Source organism: Erinaceus europaeus, chromosome 9 (assembly GCF_950295315.1).
Source record: "Erinaceus europaeus chromosome 9, mEriEur2.1, whole genome shotgun sequence".
Classification (NCBI taxonomy): Eukaryota; Metazoa; Chordata; class Mammalia; order Eulipotyphla; family Erinaceidae; genus Erinaceus; species Erinaceus europaeus.
Window position 1 is genome coordinate 91,011,342 of NC_080170.1, and position 17,679 is coordinate 91,029,020.

The 17,679-nt window shown below is 37.7% G+C and overlaps 1 protein-coding gene across 17 annotated transcripts in view; it reads right to left on the reverse strand.

Annotated features, from left to right (window-relative positions):
• PHLDB2 (pleckstrin homology like domain family B member 2) overlaps positions 1-17,679 on the reverse strand; it is a 255,011-nt gene that overhangs the window by 27,183 nt on the left and 210,149 nt on the right. For 10 of the 17 annotated variants that reach the window (XM_060198382.1, XM_060198379.1, XM_060198394.1 and 7 more), the window contains 6 exons: positions 14,921-15,076; positions 11,610-11,720; positions 9,259-9,348; positions 6,115-6,264; positions 2,851-2,991; positions 1,251-1,350 (listed from right to left, as the gene is read on the reverse strand). In XM_060198382.1, the coding sequence (XP_060054365.1) occupies positions 1,251-1,350; positions 2,851-2,991; positions 6,115-6,264; positions 9,259-9,348; positions 11,610-11,720; positions 14,921-15,076 (748 nt within the window). The remainder of the gene's footprint in view (positions 1-1,250; positions 1,351-2,850; positions 2,992-6,114; positions 6,265-9,258; positions 9,349-11,609; positions 11,721-14,920; positions 15,077-17,679) is intronic. The other 7 variants (XM_060198393.1, XM_060198389.1, XM_060198396.1 and 4 more) reach the window with 5 other exon arrangements.

Below are 17,679 nucleotides of genomic sequence, written 5' to 3' on the forward strand. Positions count from 1 at the left end.
ATTAACACAACAAGCTAACCTATTATTTATAATCACAAATTATTAATAATTTATTAACATGATGCAATTGGTCCTCTCAATGAGAAGCTTATGTCTGGAACTGCATTGTGGTGATTTATTCAAACTTCATAGTAATCACATTTATGTTTTTAGGACCCCATTATGAATGAAATGTATTATAACAAAGAAGTAAAATATGTTGAGGTCCAAGTCTACCTGAAACCTAACACTCATACTGAGAGCAAGTTAAAACTACATCACTTGAAGAAAGTTCTGGGTGATTAATGCTGTTTTTTTTTTTCCTCCCTTCCTTCTTTCCTTCCTTCCTTCCTTCCTTCTTTCCTTCCTGTTTTATTTTGATAGGAGAGAGAAATTGAGAAGGGAGGGAAGATAGAAATGGAGAAAGAAAGAGAAACCTACAGACCTGCTTCACCGCTTGTGAAGTTCAGTCCTGCAGGTAGGGGGTGGGGGCTTAAACCTGGGTCTTTGACCATACTAATGTATACACTTTGCCCTCTGCCAGGTGCACCATAGTCCTATTTTATGTGTCACTTCAATGCCTCTTTTTAATTTTTAAAATATTATTTATTTACTTATTGGATAGAGACAGAGAAGTTGAGAGGGAAGGGGTAAACAGATAGAGAAAGAGAGACAGAGAGAGAGAGAGAGAGAGGGAGAGAGATGGAGAAAGAGAAGCCTGCAACCCTGCTTCGCCACTCATGAAATGTCCCCCCAGCAGATGGGGACCTGGAACTTGAACCTGGGTCCTTGCATACTATGATGTGTGAGCTTACCCAGGTGTACCACTGTCTGGCCCTACTTCAGTGACTCTTTAACATATGGTTCAATGGGGCAGCTCAGCTACCAACCAGGTGAGTGGCTAAATTAAGTGTCTTGGTAACATAGGAACCTTAGCTGCCTCTACTTGCTACAGATCAAATGGGAATGTTAGTAATTCTCTTGGGACCTTTCTTACTTGAAGTTCTATAGAATTTATAGAGTACAAAGAGTATGTTTGAATTGTACCATAAGTCAAACAAACAAACAAACAGACGAAAAACAAGACACCTTAGTACAACAATAAGATACATACCTCCACCAACAAAGGAAAAACAAAGGCGACAAATTGATAATTTTCATTGATTCTCTAACAATTCCAAACTCTATTTGTACTTTTTTTTTTTTAAAGTACATTGCTAAAAAATAACAACAACAACAACCTCATGATATTTACTTCTAAAGATACATACCTCTGAACATCCTTCGAGATTCTGAGTCTTTGGTCATGGTTGCCAGTGAGTGAGGGAGCACACTTCCACAGCTATTACTCTGCCCCAGGGGCAGGTGAGCCTGTGAGAACCAAAAGGAAATACTTCAGACAAACAGCAGACCAGATCAGCTATCTTTATGTGACTGCACTCCTGAATTCATACACAGCTCCTATTCAAAGTGCAGTGGGTAGGGATGATAGGTCTTTCCTTTTCAACTGCTAAAAGTTCAGCAGTAAAAGCCAGTTGCTCTTCCTCTCAAGAAGCTTCAAGGTGGTCTCAATATATCATAATGATTCCTCCAGTGGTCACAATTCCAAAAGTTAAAAGCAGACGGGGGAAGCGCTGTCCAAAACCACCTTAAGGAAGAACTGAGAGTTCTTCATGCATAAGGGGCAGGTGCAAGGTGAAGAGACAGAAGCACGTTAATGCCATGCACAGTGGGAGAGAAGATTTACACACTCGCCAGCAAGCATATCAGTTTCCATTGACCCTCCTTATCGAGTTGTCTGAAAACTGGACTATTAACTACCCCAGTGATTTCAGCATTCCTTTAAAACAGCAAAATCTCTTAGGTAAAATCTACTTGGAACACCATTTATAAAATAGGTTAAGTACAAGAGAAGGGCCTCAAGGTCTGCTTTCTTAGATGCTCCATCTCACCTGCCCTCTCCTCCCATTTTGCCATGACCCTCCCATCACATTCATACAACCTGAGTGAAGACTCGGGTATCAGAATGTGTGGGGTCATGTTCCACCTACACAATAGCCCAGCTGAGGGTAATGAGATCAGTTACTTAACTTCTTCACAACTCAGTTATCCACATTTGTTACAATGGGGATAATAATGAATATTTCTACTGCATAGTGTTGCTGGGTTTTGAAGAGACAATTCACCAAAAAGGTCTAGTTCAGTGAATGGCTAGCATGAATTACTTAATATTTGTTGTTCATATTACTGGAGTCCAGAGCTCACATCTTCCAATTTTCAGATGTGAGTTGCAGTCACAGGGATTTGTCATATAAAAAAATGTCACCCAGGGGAGTCGGGCAGTAGTGCAGCGGGTTAAGCACAGGTGGCACAAAGTGCAAGGACCCCAGCATAAGGATCCCGGTTCCAGCCCCCGGCTCCCCACCTGCAGGGGAGTCGCTTCACAAGCGGTGAAGCAAGTCTGCAGGTGTCTTTCTCTGTCTCTCTCTGTCTTCCCCTCCTCTCTCCATTTCTCTCTGTCCTATCCAACAGCAACAACATCTTTAACAACAACGGTAATAACTACAACAATAAAACAACAAGGGCAACAAAAGGGAATAAACAAACAAATAAAAATCTTTAAAAAAAAAAAAAGTCACCCATCACTACTGTGGAGGTGGTAGGAAATATTCAGACTAGGTTCCTTGGTCCCAGAGTATACAACTATGAAAGTTCTCTGGATAGAATAAAAATGTGATTTAGATAAAATTATTGGACAGCAAGCAAAGGTAATCCTACATAATTTAGTATTTTCTTTAAGTGACTTAGCACATCTGTCTACATCAGGACCAGCACAGTCATTAAAAGCTCATGGTCCTCTGCATGTCCTACCTTCGGGGCGGTGCTTCTCCCCATAGTAGCACTGCTGAAATGTGGAGATATGGAAGATGTGGTTTTCTTTCGAGGCAAAGTGTCACTCAGATAGAGGCCTTCTTTATGCTGTTTTTTCCTTTCTTCTAGACTTCTAAAATGCTTAAAATGCAAATACAAAGTAGAACAGCAAAACTTGACTTTACTGAAACAGGTCAAGGAGGAAATCAAGTATTTACACAAATAAAAAAAAAGAGAGGTATGGATTTATAGAGAAGTTTTAGAATTTTCACACAGAATATATGTTTAAAATTATTAAACTTTTTTTCTTTTTCTTTTTTTTTTTAACTTTTTTTTCTTATTTATTTGCACTCACTGTGACAAAATAGACACTGGAAGAACCTAGTACTGAACCTAGAAAAGGTTTTTAAATCTCCCTTTCAGCCTCATAGTGCCTGATGCCATGGGGATTTAGAATAGCTTGCAAGTTATTGTGCTGGTTGATACTTGAATGGCACAACAGTCATTGGACAAAGCAAGCAAGGAGTTTCTACCCATGTCTATTTGAATAGTTCTGTGCACAGCTCCCAGTGTGAGGAGAACAAGAAGGAGAAAGAAACAGATGCTGAGAAAGAGCAAGTAAACAGGAAAGTTGCTTTAAAATTGGAGTAGTATTTCAATCACGTGAACATACTCCAAATCCATATGTTTCCATACAAAGCAATTTTGTATGTGAATTTTTATTTAAAAATGAATTCCTTTTTAGAGAAAAAAAAAAAACTCTGTTCGCTCTTTTATTTTTCATATTCCTAAGATAAAAATTCTGCTAACTTGAAACTTATCCCAGTTTTTCTTAGCCTCTCCCCAAAATGTCATCAACAGTAAAATTTACTCCCTAACTCAAGGTTCTTTAGATCTGATCACTTTTTTTTCTTCAATTATTTATTACCTTTTGTTGCCCTTGTTGTTTTATTGTTGTCGTTGTTGGATAGGACAGAGAGAAATGGAGAGTAGAGAAAGAAAGAGGGGGGTGGAGAAAGATAGACACCTGCAGACCTGCTTCACTGCTTGTGAAGCGACTTCCCTGCAGGTGGGGAGCCAGGGGCTCAAACCAGGATCCTTTGTGTCAAGTGCGCTTAACCAGCAGCTCTACTGCCCGAGTCCCTGATCTGATCACTTTTACACAAAGTTTAGGCTTTTGCAATGCTTAAAATCAGTGCAAAATTTCAGTCTTCAAGCATGTTAATCATGAAAAAAAGCTGCATTTCAATTTAACTTACCTATTTATATCAACTAAAATTTATTAATCTAAAAGTAGTGGCTACATAGTCCTTTTTAAAAAGTAACAAACAGCAAGCTGAATTTTTAAGAAATGTTAGGGCTGAAGACAGTAAACCAAAGCTTGCCTAATTTTGGGGTCTGGAGGCTATACCTCCAGGGTCACTTACAGATGTTTAAGAAAGTCCAAGCATGAGTATACACTGAGTGCACATAAAAGAGGTCAACAATTAGAATAATAAACTATTTGAAACTTTGGCCAATAAAACTGCTTTTATGGACCAAGTGCACCGCTTCTGGTATGATCTTGGACAATTTTTTTTTTTTTACTTACACTGAGGTAAATGTCAACATAGAGGTACTTCTAATTTCAAGGTTATTAGAAAGTAAATGTCTATCAGAATTCAAAACATAACAAGGGAAAGCTGCCTATCACTATGTTTTTAGTAGCATGTAAGAAAAATATTATCATTTGCTACAGCAAATATTTGTGGAAATTCCATAGATTTCATGGATATAATTTTTATTTTGAAAAGCACTTGAGTTTATTTTCAATATTTTGATTGAATGGGAACTGAAACATGAGATGTAAAATTAGCTCAAACATGTCAAGAAAGAGCAATGATCATCTTAAAGCTTTATAGCAATTCCCATACCTTTAGAACACACTAAATGTCCTTTAAGAATAACAATAAAAACCTTAGATCCAACAGAGGGGTATGTACCTTATTTTTAAAAAAAAGAAAACTGATAAATAAATTACATTGACACTGAAGAATAAAATTCATATTAAGTAACTTTGCTGTTAAGGTCAAATTTCCACTCTAAACACCACTTCCTAATTACCTGTTGCTCCTGCTGTTGCTGCCTTCGGTGTTTCTTAGCTGGTAGAGGAGGAGGTGTGTCATTTAGAGGGAAAGGATGGACAGATGGAGTCATGACTTCAGGCCAAGGGTCTGATGAAGGTTGAGTGATAGTATGAGGAGAAAAGGTGGAAGGAAACATAAATCCAGAACAGACAGGTGATCTTTGCTTTATAGGAGAAAGAAAAAGTATATTCGTGTCGACATGGAGAGGAAGAATAAGGCAAAGAAATGAAATAATCTGATAGCTCTGCTTTGTCATATTTTAGTCAAGAAATCACAAATGACGGGTTATTATCTTTCAGCTTAGCCTCTCGTCAAAATCCCACACTGCAAGCAACTTAGATCAGAAAGGAACTTTAATTACTATATTTGTCTGCCCACAGCTTTTTTTAAAAAGCCATATAGTTAAAAAAAAAATCATACTACAAAGCTAAGTAGAAAACAAAATCAAATAGGAAGGTGATTTAAATGATCGATTTTAAAAATGCTTCTAGGTTCTTAAGACAACAAGATCAGGTCAGAACTAAGAAAAAGCTCATATTTTAAATTTCTGCTAGCACTCTATTTTGTACCATATATTGGGTTGTCGAAAAAGTTATGACATATTTTTTCCATTTTTCTTTTTCCTTTTTATAAATATTTATTTATTCCTTTTTTGTTGCCCTTGTTGTTTTTATTGTTGTAGTTATTATTGTTGTTGTTATTGATGTCATCATTGTTGGATAGGACAGGGAGAAATGGAGAGAGGAGGGGAAGACAGAGAGGGGGAGAGAAAGAGAGACACCTGCAGACCTGCTTCACTGCTTATGAAGTGACTCCCCTGCAGGTGGAGAGCTGGGGGCTCAAACCAGGATCCTTGTCTTTGTGCCACCTGTGCTTACCCCGCTGCACTACCGCTGGACTCCCTTTTTTCTGTTTTTTTTTTTTTTTATGAAAAAATTTCATCCTGACTTTTCTGACACCCCAATAATTTATGACTCTAGGTATTATGATTTATAGAGCAGACCTCTAAATTAGTATATTTTTCAAACTGAGCATCACTGTGATCAGTCAGCTATTAATTTGTCGCGCACGCCCTCACCATGGGTTAATTTTTGAAACAAGGAAAGCAGTGAATGAATGAAATGGCATGCCAACACACCTCTTTATTTTGTGGCTGGCTCACCAGCACAGCTGTGGTAGGCCCAGTGGCAACAGCATCAGCATCAGCATCAGCAGGGAACTGAGTGGAAGGGGATAGATTCATGGAATTGCCACATGGCTCATTAATTTCATTTACACTGATATAGCCCTAAAAGGAGGAATTCAGAAATTAAACATGAAGAAAGCAAAAGCTGAGGCATGCAAGAGTATTAATGCTCCCAGTACAATGGAGTTAGCTTAGAGCGGCATGGCTAGATATCTGTGGTAATACCAAATGTTCATTAGATGAATCACCAGCAGTTAAAATAGATTTATGTTGCTTAATCTTGAAGTAAGACACCCCAAACATTAAAAATAGTTATTCTAGTGAAATCAAGCCAATTATATTATCGATAACCCAAGATCTTTGATTTCAAAATATCCAGAGGTATCAGCATTCATTTCATTGACTGGATGACATTGTCACAACATAGCATTTCACATAATCACACAGAGATATGGTCGGAATGCAATTGTGCTCTAAATTAAGAACCTTTTCTACAAGTCTTTATTTTTAGATTTCTCTTTCTTCTGTTTCCTGACTGAAGAGTTATAATAACAATTGGAGTGGGATGCAGGTTACTGGCTTTTGCATGGGTATTTGTAAAACAGCAATTTATTTGTACTGAAATCTAACTTTTAGGTCTCTAGATAGCCAAATAAGAGTAAAAAGGGCACAGCCCTCTAGTGATCTTTCTAGCAAGACAAATGTGTACTTACATATGTATATACACGTAAACACATGCACACATGCTAACATGGTGTTCAACTCAATGCAGTTCCCCCAATTTCCAATTTGACCACCCGACTGAGACTTGTTCACTGAATATATTAGTCCTACGTTCCAAATAATGGAGCAAAACTGTGAACGTGAGTAATGCGATAAAATTTTGGTGGAAATATTTCAGTAAATGTTTGTAATTTCTTTTTTCTTTTTCTCTCTCCTTTATTTTTTTGCATAGAGAGAGAGGGGAAAAAAGTGAAGGAAAACAAAGCAGCAAAGCTCCTTCAATGCAGTGCGGGCTAAGCTTGAATCTGGCAAAGCAGTATAATATCCACATAAGCTCTTATTTCACTGATTCTACAAAATGCTTCTAAGACACACAATAATCTTGTCTATTACTGTGATGAATGTTGTATTGTTGTTCTTGTTGTTATTATTATTTATCATCAGCAGGGTTATTGCTGGGGCTCAGTGTCAGCACTATGAATCCACCACTCCCAATGTCCTTTTTTGCCCCTTCTAATATTTATTAGAAATTTGAGAAAGAACTGGGAGACAGAGAGAGGAGAGAAAGACACTTGCAGACCTGTTTCAGGGCTCATGAAGTGTCCCCAAGGCAAGTAGGGAGTGGGGGCTCAAACCTGTGTCCTTAAGCTAGGTGCCCTTAATCGGGTGCTCTACCGCCCAGTCCCTTTGTGATGAATGTTTTAGTTCACATACCTACAGACACAGACACAAGCACACACACCATATTCTTTATGTAATAATTGCTAACTTTACTGCCTTCTAAACAGTAAGTCATAAATAAAATAAAAAGAATTATTATTATTTCTCCATGAGGACTTTTGCTGGAGCTTTGAGTCTATGTGATTGATTCTACAAGTTCTCCCAGATAACTTCTCTTTTTTTTTTTTTTTGACTTCAGGTGATTACTGGGGCTCAGTTCAGTACCAGCACTACGAATCCACTGCCCCTGGTAGCTATGTTTACCATTTTATTGGATGGGACAGAAAGACATTGAGAGGGGAGGGGGAGATAGAGAAGGAAGGAGAAAGAGATACCTGCAGACCTGCTTCACTGTTTGTGAAGTGACCCACCCCCTGCAAGTGGGGAGCCAGGGGCTTGAACCCGGATCCTTGCACAGGTCCTTGAGCTTAGTAATACATGAGCTTAACCTGGTGCATCACTGCCTCCCCCCACCCCAAACTTTTTTTCTTCTCTTTCCTCTTTTTACTTAGAAGGTAAGAGACAGAGTAGGGAAGAGAGACAGAGTAGGGATACCACAGCACCACTCCAACAGTCATGAAACTTTGCTTGTAGAGGCTGGGGGGTTGAACCCAGATTCCTGCACATGGGAAAGTGTGAATTCTACTGGATGAGCTATCTCCCAGAACCTGTGAAAAAAATTATGTATAACCAAGCTTGCTTGCTTGCTTGCTTGCTTTCCTTATTTATTTATTTATTTATTTATTTATTTATTTATTATCAGAGGCATCATGCACACATGATTTCAGTGTTCCCGGGCTATATTTTCATATACATACACATATACAAGAAAGAGAGAGAACACAGCACCAGAGCTTCCTCTTATGTCATAATACCTGCCATGTGGTGCCAGTGCTCAAAGTTGAGTCATATGCAAAGTAAACACTTTACCTGATGAGTTATCTTCCCTCTCCTCCTAAACTTTTATGTATTTCATTTTTAAAAATATAACAAAACTTTTCTTTCTGAATTAGGCTAGAGTTTTCAAATTAGAGCTAAAATAGTCTACCACTAGTGGCAGCAGTGCAATTCTATAAAAAGATATCTGGGAAAGAGGATAATGGGGTCTGGGGAAAGATTGATGTTTGGGATAAAGAATGTGTATAGCTTAACGTAAACAGAACTTGCTATTTTAGAGAGGAAACATAGCAGAAATAACATTAGAGAAGGGAGATAAAAGGAAGAAACTAGACCATTTACTAAAATGTCCGGAGGTATTTTCATATTCTAAAGGAATTAGGAAAGTTTTTAGTAAGAGACTGACATGAGAAATAAAAGTGTTAGAATATGTAAAACATATTTTTTCCAGATCCTAAGAGTTTTAGAGTCCTAAACTGATCCACAATGTCATTGCCAAGAAAATATTAACACCATCCCTCCTCCCATACAAACATTCCCAACTCCCTTCCCCATACATACATGGACACTCATTGCATCTGTATTGAATACAAAAATAATCTCCTAAATTCTGAAAACAAACATAGTGAAGGACAGGAAGACCATCAAGATTAAGTGCTTTCACAAGTCATTAAGTTAAAGTTTTTCTACTCAGTTAATCACATAAAACACAGGTAAATCTCTTGTTACAAGTAGACCTGGAAAATCGTAACTTACCTCTTTCAGAGTATCAGGATTCACAGGAAACTCCTTCCCCCCAGAGAGGCTGGAGTATTTCTTTTCCAGATTACAAAGATTCTCCTTTTCCTGAAGGAACACAAATTCTATTAAGCTTAATCAACCTTGAACTTTCCTGATGACTGATGATGCTGATCATTTTTTATATGACTACTTACTAATTTTCATCTGTCTTCTTTTGTGAGTGGCTTGTATTTAAATCTTTTGCTTGTCTTTAAAAATCATTAATTGGATGTTCATTATCATTGAGCTATAAAATATACTCCAGGTACAAGTTCATTGCTATTTCCTTTCTATGAAGTTTTATTTACCCCTCGATCACAAAGGTAAACCTGTATGTTTACTATTTCCTTCCTTCCTTCCTCTCTTCCATCTTCCCTCCCTCCCTTCCTTCCTCTCTCTTTCCCTCCTTTCCTTCTTTTTCTTTCTCACCAGAGAAATAAAATGACTCTACTGCTTCCAGTAGCCATTATTTTTTATTTTTCTTTCTTTCTTTTTCTTGATAGAAATAGAGATTGAGAGGGGAAGGGACAGAGAAGGAGAACTAGAGACACTTGCAGCACGACTTCACTGCTTGTGAAGCTTTCCCTCTGCAGGTGGAGACTAGGGCTTAAAACTCTAGGAACCTTTCACATGGTAACTAACACATGTGCTTTTTTGGTTGTGCTGCCATCTGGTCCTTACCTATATTTTCTTCTGGAAACTTTATTACTTAATTTTTACATCTTAGGTCTACAATCTGATCTGAATATGACACACACATATGGTGTGAGGATAGATGCTACTGAGATTCATAGTTGTTTTGGTTTTTTTTTGGTGTTTTATTTTTTTAAATCTTTATTTATTGCATAGACACAGCCAGAAATTCAAAGGGAAGAGCATGATAGAAAGACACCTGCAACACTGCTTCACCCCTTGCAAAGCTTTCCCGCTACAGGTAAGGACTGGGGGCTTGAACCTGAGTCCTTGAGCACTGTAACATGTGCGCTTAACCAGGTGCACCCCTACCCGGCCTCCATAGTTTTCTATTTACTCAAGTTGAGTAAATAGGCAAGACTTTCCTTTCTCTACTGAATTGTCTTTGATTCTTAGTCAGGTCAATAGACGATATGTGTGGGTCTACTTCTGGGCTCAATGTTCAGTTCTATTCATTTACTTATCTCTTTGTAGTAAACCTTGAAATCAAATAGCATAAACTCTCCAATGATGTTCTTGTTCAGAATTACTTTGTTTATTCTACACATTTTGCATTTTCATATACAGTTGATTCTCATTACTTGAGTAACTGAGTTACATTAACATCAAATTAGTAAATACTGAATCACTATTCCTAGAAGGAATAGAGTAGATTTCTGGTTGTAGTAATTTCAAGGAATCAACTAATAACCCAGCTTTATAAGTGTTTCTACTTAAAGTCACCTTATGTTTTATATCTTTTTATATTCTTCCAATTCATTTTTTTTTTTTACTCAAGGCCCTATAATTCATGCCTGAATGAATATTATGTAATACAAGACTTTTCCTCCAAAACATTCATTACTTCTTTCTTGGTTTTAAGAACACTAGTGAATATTTTGGAAGTCATTTTAAAGAGTAAGGTCACCAGTAAAAAACAGAAAAATGGGGGCTGGGCGGTAGTGCAGCAGGTTAAGCACACACGGCGCACAACACAAGGACCAGCGTTAAGGATCCTAGTTCAAGCTCCCCATCTGCAGGGAAGTCAATTCACAAGCATTGAAGCAGGTCTGCAGGTGCCTATCTTTCTCTCCCCATCTCTGTCTTCCCCTCCTCTCTGTCCTATCCAACAGCAGTGACAGCAATAACAACAACAACAATAACAAAAGGAAAAAATAGCCTCCAGGAGTAGTGTATTCATGGTGTAGGCACCGAGCCCCCGTGATAACCCTGGAGACAAAAAAAAAAAAAAAAAGGCACAGAGAATGTGCAAACATGGCCATGTAAGTACTACATATGACACTGTTTAATTTAAGCTGTATCTTTGAATACTGTGTGTAAAGGTTAAAATAGTGACAGAGAAGATAGTGGCAATTGAATTCATCCCCCAAAACAAGAAATAGGGATGGAAAAATACCACTCTATCCAGAGAATTCTAGGCACTGAAAAAAGCAGGATGGAATTAACCGTCAGAGATCTATAGGGGCTATAGACACACTTCTTTCTAGTAGATGTATCATTATATGTGAGATCTAGTTTCTTATTTATTTTTCAACCTAAATATAGCTAAGATGGGAATACTTCCTCAAGATAAAACCATGGTACAACTTTGACTTTGCTTTATCATTTATCAGTGCTGAGAAGGAAATACTTACTCTTTGCAGCATCATTATTAAATTATTCTTTTCTTTTACAAAATGGTCTTGTTCTCTCTGAGCCTGCTGCACAATGTGATTTGCTTGCTTTTTCAAAGCCGAAATTTTTTCCTGGAGGGAAAAAGGGATAATCATAGAAAAATGCACATACATATTTAAAGATCTGCCAATGTACTTTGGATAAAAGAAAAATGTTTGCAACTGGAAATATCAGTGACCACATTTTAGTGTAGACACTGATTGTTAGCCAAAGAGTGGGAGGCAATTTCTTTAACTTTCCACATTCAAGTCTCTAGTTTATCTAAGGTCTGTGGAGCTAATAAATTTATTTGAAGAAATCAGAATTTGACAGGAAATCCTAATTCATATTACACATGTATTTATTTTTTACCTTTAGAGTTTCTTTTTTTAAAAAAAATTGTTAGTTATTACAAAATCATAAGATAATAGGGATATAGTTCCACACTGTTCCTTCCACTAGAGTTATATGTCACCTGTTATAGTTCTCCCAAGGTCACAGATATGGGTTGATTTAATCTAAATCTAAATCTATATCTCTATTTTGCTCATTTTTCTCTACAGTCCTGCCTTTACTTCCTTATGCCGGTCCTTGCACTTCACACCACGTGCCCTTAACCCGCTGCCCTACTGCCTGGCTCACGCTAAGTCACACCTACACTTATTACTAGTTCTGAGTGTCATTTTTTCCTCTTCTCTCTCAGATTAGTTACACGTGTATTTTCTTTTAATTTAAAGAAAATTATTATCTTTATTTATTGGATAGAGATAGTTAAAAACTAAGAGAGGGAGAGAGAAACCTGCAGCACAGCTTCACCACTCTCAAAGCTTTTCCCCTACAGAAGTCAGGCGGTAGTGCAGTGGGTAAAGCACAAGGACCGGTGTGAGAATCCTGGTTCGAGGCCCGGCTCCCCACCTGCAGGGGAGTCGCTTCACAGCTGGTGAAGCAGGTCTGCAGGTGTTTTATCTTTCTCTCCTCCTCTCTGTCTTCCCCTCTTCTCTCCATTTCTCTCTGTCCTGTCCAACAACGACATCAATAATAACTACAACAATAAAACAACAAGGGCAACAAAAAGGAATAAATAAATAAATAAATATTTTAAAAATTCTTTAAAAAAAAATTAAAAAAGCTTTCCTCCTGCAAATGGGGACTGGGTCCTTGTGTATTCTAACACATACACTCAACCAGGTGCACCACGACCTGACCCCATTACATATGTGTTTTTTAAGATTGTCTTGGGAGATTTTTTATGGGGGGGGGGGGAACAATGAAAATTCTTACTTAAGTTGAGAGAACAAGAAGTCCCCTTCACCACCCATCTTTCCTTTTGTCAACTTTAAACATTTTGCTCAGAACACTAGATGTGATTTTAAAATTTATTTATTTATTTATTTATTTATTTAGTTAGTTAGTTAGTTAGTTTATTGTCACCAGGGCTATTGCTAGGGCTTGGTACTAGCAATACAAATCCACTTCTCTTGGAGTCCATTTTTTCCTCCTTTTTTCTTTTGATTTTATTTGACAGGACAGAAAGATATTGAAGGGGCGGTGGGTAAAGAGGGAAAGAGAAAGACAGATATCTGTAGCCTTAATGAAATGCTTAGGAAGCATGCCCCCACCCCTGCCCTGCAGATAGGAAGGGGTGCTTGAGCCCAGGTCTTTGCCCACGGTTGTGCTCAACCAGATGTGCCACCACCAGGTCCTATGATTCTAAATTCTGCAACAAAAGCTGAACTTGGAATTTGAATGTTAGGGGTCAGGTGGAGTTAGCAGAACTCTATGTGACATTCCAGTAATTTCCTTAATGGTAATAAGTCATCAGCCAACTTTGAGAACTACTGAGCAATGAAAACAGAAAAGCGCAAAACAAACTTTGTTCACAGAACTAGCCTGAATCCAGCTAGTTGTGATTGCAAAGGGAAGTAGTTTAAAATAAACATATAAATTCCTGATGTTCTGTGCCTTGGTTTTCACATAAAAGAAAAATAAGGGTGGTGTTGCACCTGGTTAAGCACACAGAGTACAAGCACAAGGACCCACTCAAGGATCCGGGTTTGAGACGCTGGCTTCTCACCTGTAGGGGCAACGCTTCACAAGAGTCAAAACTGGTCTGCAGGTGTCTATTTTTCTCTCTCTCTCTCCCCCTCCTCTCTCAATTTCTCTCTGTCCTATCCAATAAAATGGGGGAAAAAATGGCTGCCAGGAGCAGTGGATTTGTAGTGCTCACACTAAGCCCCAGCAATAACCCTAGAAACAAAAAAAGAAAAAGGAAAAAAGAAAAATGATAAATTATTTATAAATGCATCTAAAATGGTAACTAACCATGACTCTGATGTGTTTCAGTTTAGAAACCCACTGACACTAGATGGCAGGTCCATACATACCAAACATGATATTAAACACAAAGATATTCATATATAAAGATCAGCATACAGGGACACACTAAAAGCTACAGTAATACCATTGTCTTTCATAGTTCTGGCTGTATACCTGTACAATTCCAACACCTTCAGGACACCTTTTCATTTTTTTAAACACATATTTTTATTTTTAAAAATTAATATTATTTGGGGAGTCGGGTGGTAGCGCAGTGAGTTAAGCACACGTGGCACAATGTGCAAGGACTGGCATAAGGATCCCGGTTTGAGCCCCCGGCTCCCCACCTGCAGAGGAGTCGCTTCACAGGCGGTGAAGCAGGTCTGCAGGTGTCTTATCTTTCTCTCCCCTTCTCTGTCTTCCCTTCCTCTCTCCAGTTCTCTCTCTCCTATCCAACAATGATGACATCAACAACAATAATAACTACAACAATAGAATAAGGGCAACAAAAGGGAATAAATTTTTTAAAAATCTAAAAATTAATATTATTTGATAGGACAGATAGACTTTTAGAGGGGAAAGTGAGAAAGAGCAGGGAAGAGAAAGAGAGACACCTGCAGCTCTGCTTCATCTCTCATGAAGCTTCCCCACCTCCAGATAGAGACTGGGGGCTTGAACATGAGTCCTTATGCTTAGTAATGTGTGCACTCAGCTGGATGAGCCTGGTTCCTTTATTTAAAAAAATTTCAGAATATATTGGGGGGGGAGAGAGAGAGAGAGAGAGAGAGAGAGAGAGAGACCGACCAGTGGCACCTCATCATCCCCAGAGGTTTCTTGTGTCATGGTACTCCAATGTGGAACTGGGGCAAAAGCCCAGGAACTTGGGTATGGTAAGGTAAGTGCTTTACCATATGTACCGTCTCCCAGCCCTCATAATATCATTTTCTTTACACTGAATGACACATTGCAAAAGTACCTTTCTAGTAACAATGTTCCGTTGATATTCAGCCACTTCACGCAGGAGTTGCTGGGTCAGGTTCTCCTTCTCTTCATCCAGACGGCTCTCATGCTCAAGCTGCTGGAATTCCAGGTCTTCAAAGTGTTTGCTCTCCACATCTAGCAAGTCAGCATCCTTTGGCGAAAAGGGAATGAACACAATACACACAAGAAAAAAAACATTGCAGCTTTTCTCCTGTGAAGAGCAAAAACTGAAAGCAAATATTCCAAAAATGTTTTTTCCAGGCATAGCACTGACCAAGGCTAGAGTACAATTCATTCTCCGAAATTCATCCTAGTGGTGAACGTCAGAAAGGAAAACAAGTGGGCTTGGGCAGAGGGGGAGATAGAGGGAGACTCGGGAACAATTTCACTATTTTTTTTTCTTGCCTTCAGAGTTATTGCTGGGGCTTGGTGCCTGCACCACACATCTACTGCTCCTGTGATCTTTCTCTTTTTATTTATTTATTTATTTATTTTTTTGGATAAGACAGAAAATGAAAGAGGCAGGGAAGATAGGGAAGTAAAGACAACTACAGACGTGCTTCACCACTTGTGAAGTGACCCCCCCCCCCCACCCGGTGGGGAGCCAGGGGAACTCAAACCAGGATCCTTACGTGGATCCTTGTGCTTTGTACTATGTGCACTTAACCTGGTGCACCAGAGCCCGGTCCCCTCACTACTAGTTTTAGACTACTCTGTGGCTATAGAGTTAGAGCTTTAACTGTACTAGGTGGCTTTAAAATGGATAGAAAAATGTAAGAAGAATTCAATAAATAACCTAAGCATTAATTGCAGACCAAAAATGTGACCTAACCTCATGAGAAAAGGTCTATGTTTCTGCAAACTTTCATATATAATGAGATTTTAGTTTATAAATGTCTAAACAGACTAAATTCAAGATTTAAAAGTTGTTGACAGGCTAGGGAAATAGCATAATGGTTATGCAAAAAGCTTTTCATGCCTGAGGCAACAAAAGTTCCAGGTTCAATCCCAGCTCCACCATAAACCAGAGCCGACCAGTGATCTGGTAAAAACAAACAATGACTAATCTTGCAATAAAAGTTGTTGACTAAATCTGATTTAAAAACAGATTCAAGAATTGACATATGTAATCAACCAGAAGTCTGTAACTAAGATGAATATAAGTAAAAGGAGGCATACAACACAATCCATTGGGATATGCATGTGAGGAGAAAAGATAAGACCTGCATGTTTAATTTCCATTGTTCCTTCTTCAAAGGCTCAATAAATTTTCTCTAAAATATGAATGATTAGAGTGGTATATGTACTATTTAAAATAAGTACATATAGTTGAGCATGCATAATATGTGTGTGTCCACAAACATGAAATTTATATTTAATAAATTATAAATACACACATATATGTATGCACCTATAATATAAACTTGGTTTCTGTGCATTCCTAAGACCTGTTAGTAAAAATTTTTTCCTAAAAAGAGTGAAAACAAAAAAGTGATTCCAAAGGTCAGGTAACACTGTTCTGGATATAATCTTGAGGTTATTTTAGAAAGATAAGGAATTATAAATATCAAATTGTCTAGAAGGAGCATTCTCCAACTTAGAAGATGCCTGAATATAGCCATGCCTTTGTGTCTGTGCATCTCTGCAGAGACCATATAAATCATTCTTTCATCTACTATAACTTCCCTTCCTTAATTTGGGGGGGTAGTAGTTTGGACAGAATTATAAATGGGGCTTGGAGATTTCATCATTATTATTATTATTTTAAAGATTTTTTTTCCATATTTATTTATTTTCCCTTTTTGTTGCCCTTGTTTTTCATTGTTGTTGTAGTTATTGTTGTTGTTGTTGTTGTTGTTGATGTCATGTTGTTAGATAGGACAGAGAAATGGAGAAAGGAGGGGACAGAGAGGGGGAGAGAAAGATAGACACCTGCAGACCTGCTTCACCGCCTGTGAAGCGTCTCCCCTACAGGTGGGGAGCCTGGGGCCTGAACCTATTTTAAAGATTTTAAGTATATATTTATAAATAAACTATGATCTAATGGAAGAGGCAACTGGATTATATATATGGTTTGCAGCTCTAAGTAGGTAAAAAGTGCCAGGGCATTTTTTTTTTTAATTGGAATACTACAATGGGTTGAATAAGTACTAAATATATGATAAATAAGATCTCTTGGCATTTAGACCTACTGCCCTTCTCCTTCTGGCTTTTATACAAATGATAAATTATAGATTTTTAATCAAAATGGAAAATATATCTATCTTCTGGAAAGAATTTTACTCTGGAGATGATTCATAGAAGACTACTCACTACCATGTAATTATAACCAACACTATAGCAACAAGATTATTATGGCAACACAGATGGTGAATTCTCAGAGCTTAAAAGAAAGAAAAGCAGTTTTAAAAACACTCAGGGCTGCTTAACATTTCTTCCAATTTAATTTTAAGTGACCATCTGAAAGTGGTCATGTTTTCAAGTTATTGGTTGACATTTCATACTTTCAGTGCCTAAATAAATTAATGTATTTGTACCAAAGCTAGCCACTATTGAAAAAATAAGTAATATGTCATACACAAAAATATTAGTAGTCTTGAAAATATATATTAGCTGACATATCTACTCATACAGGCATAAATACTCAAAATTATAAAGTTCTTTCAGTTAAGCTTGGTTGATAGCTAAATGTTATTTAGATAAAATCTTTAAAATTCTTAAAAATAATTTTCTAATTTATTTATAAGTAATCTT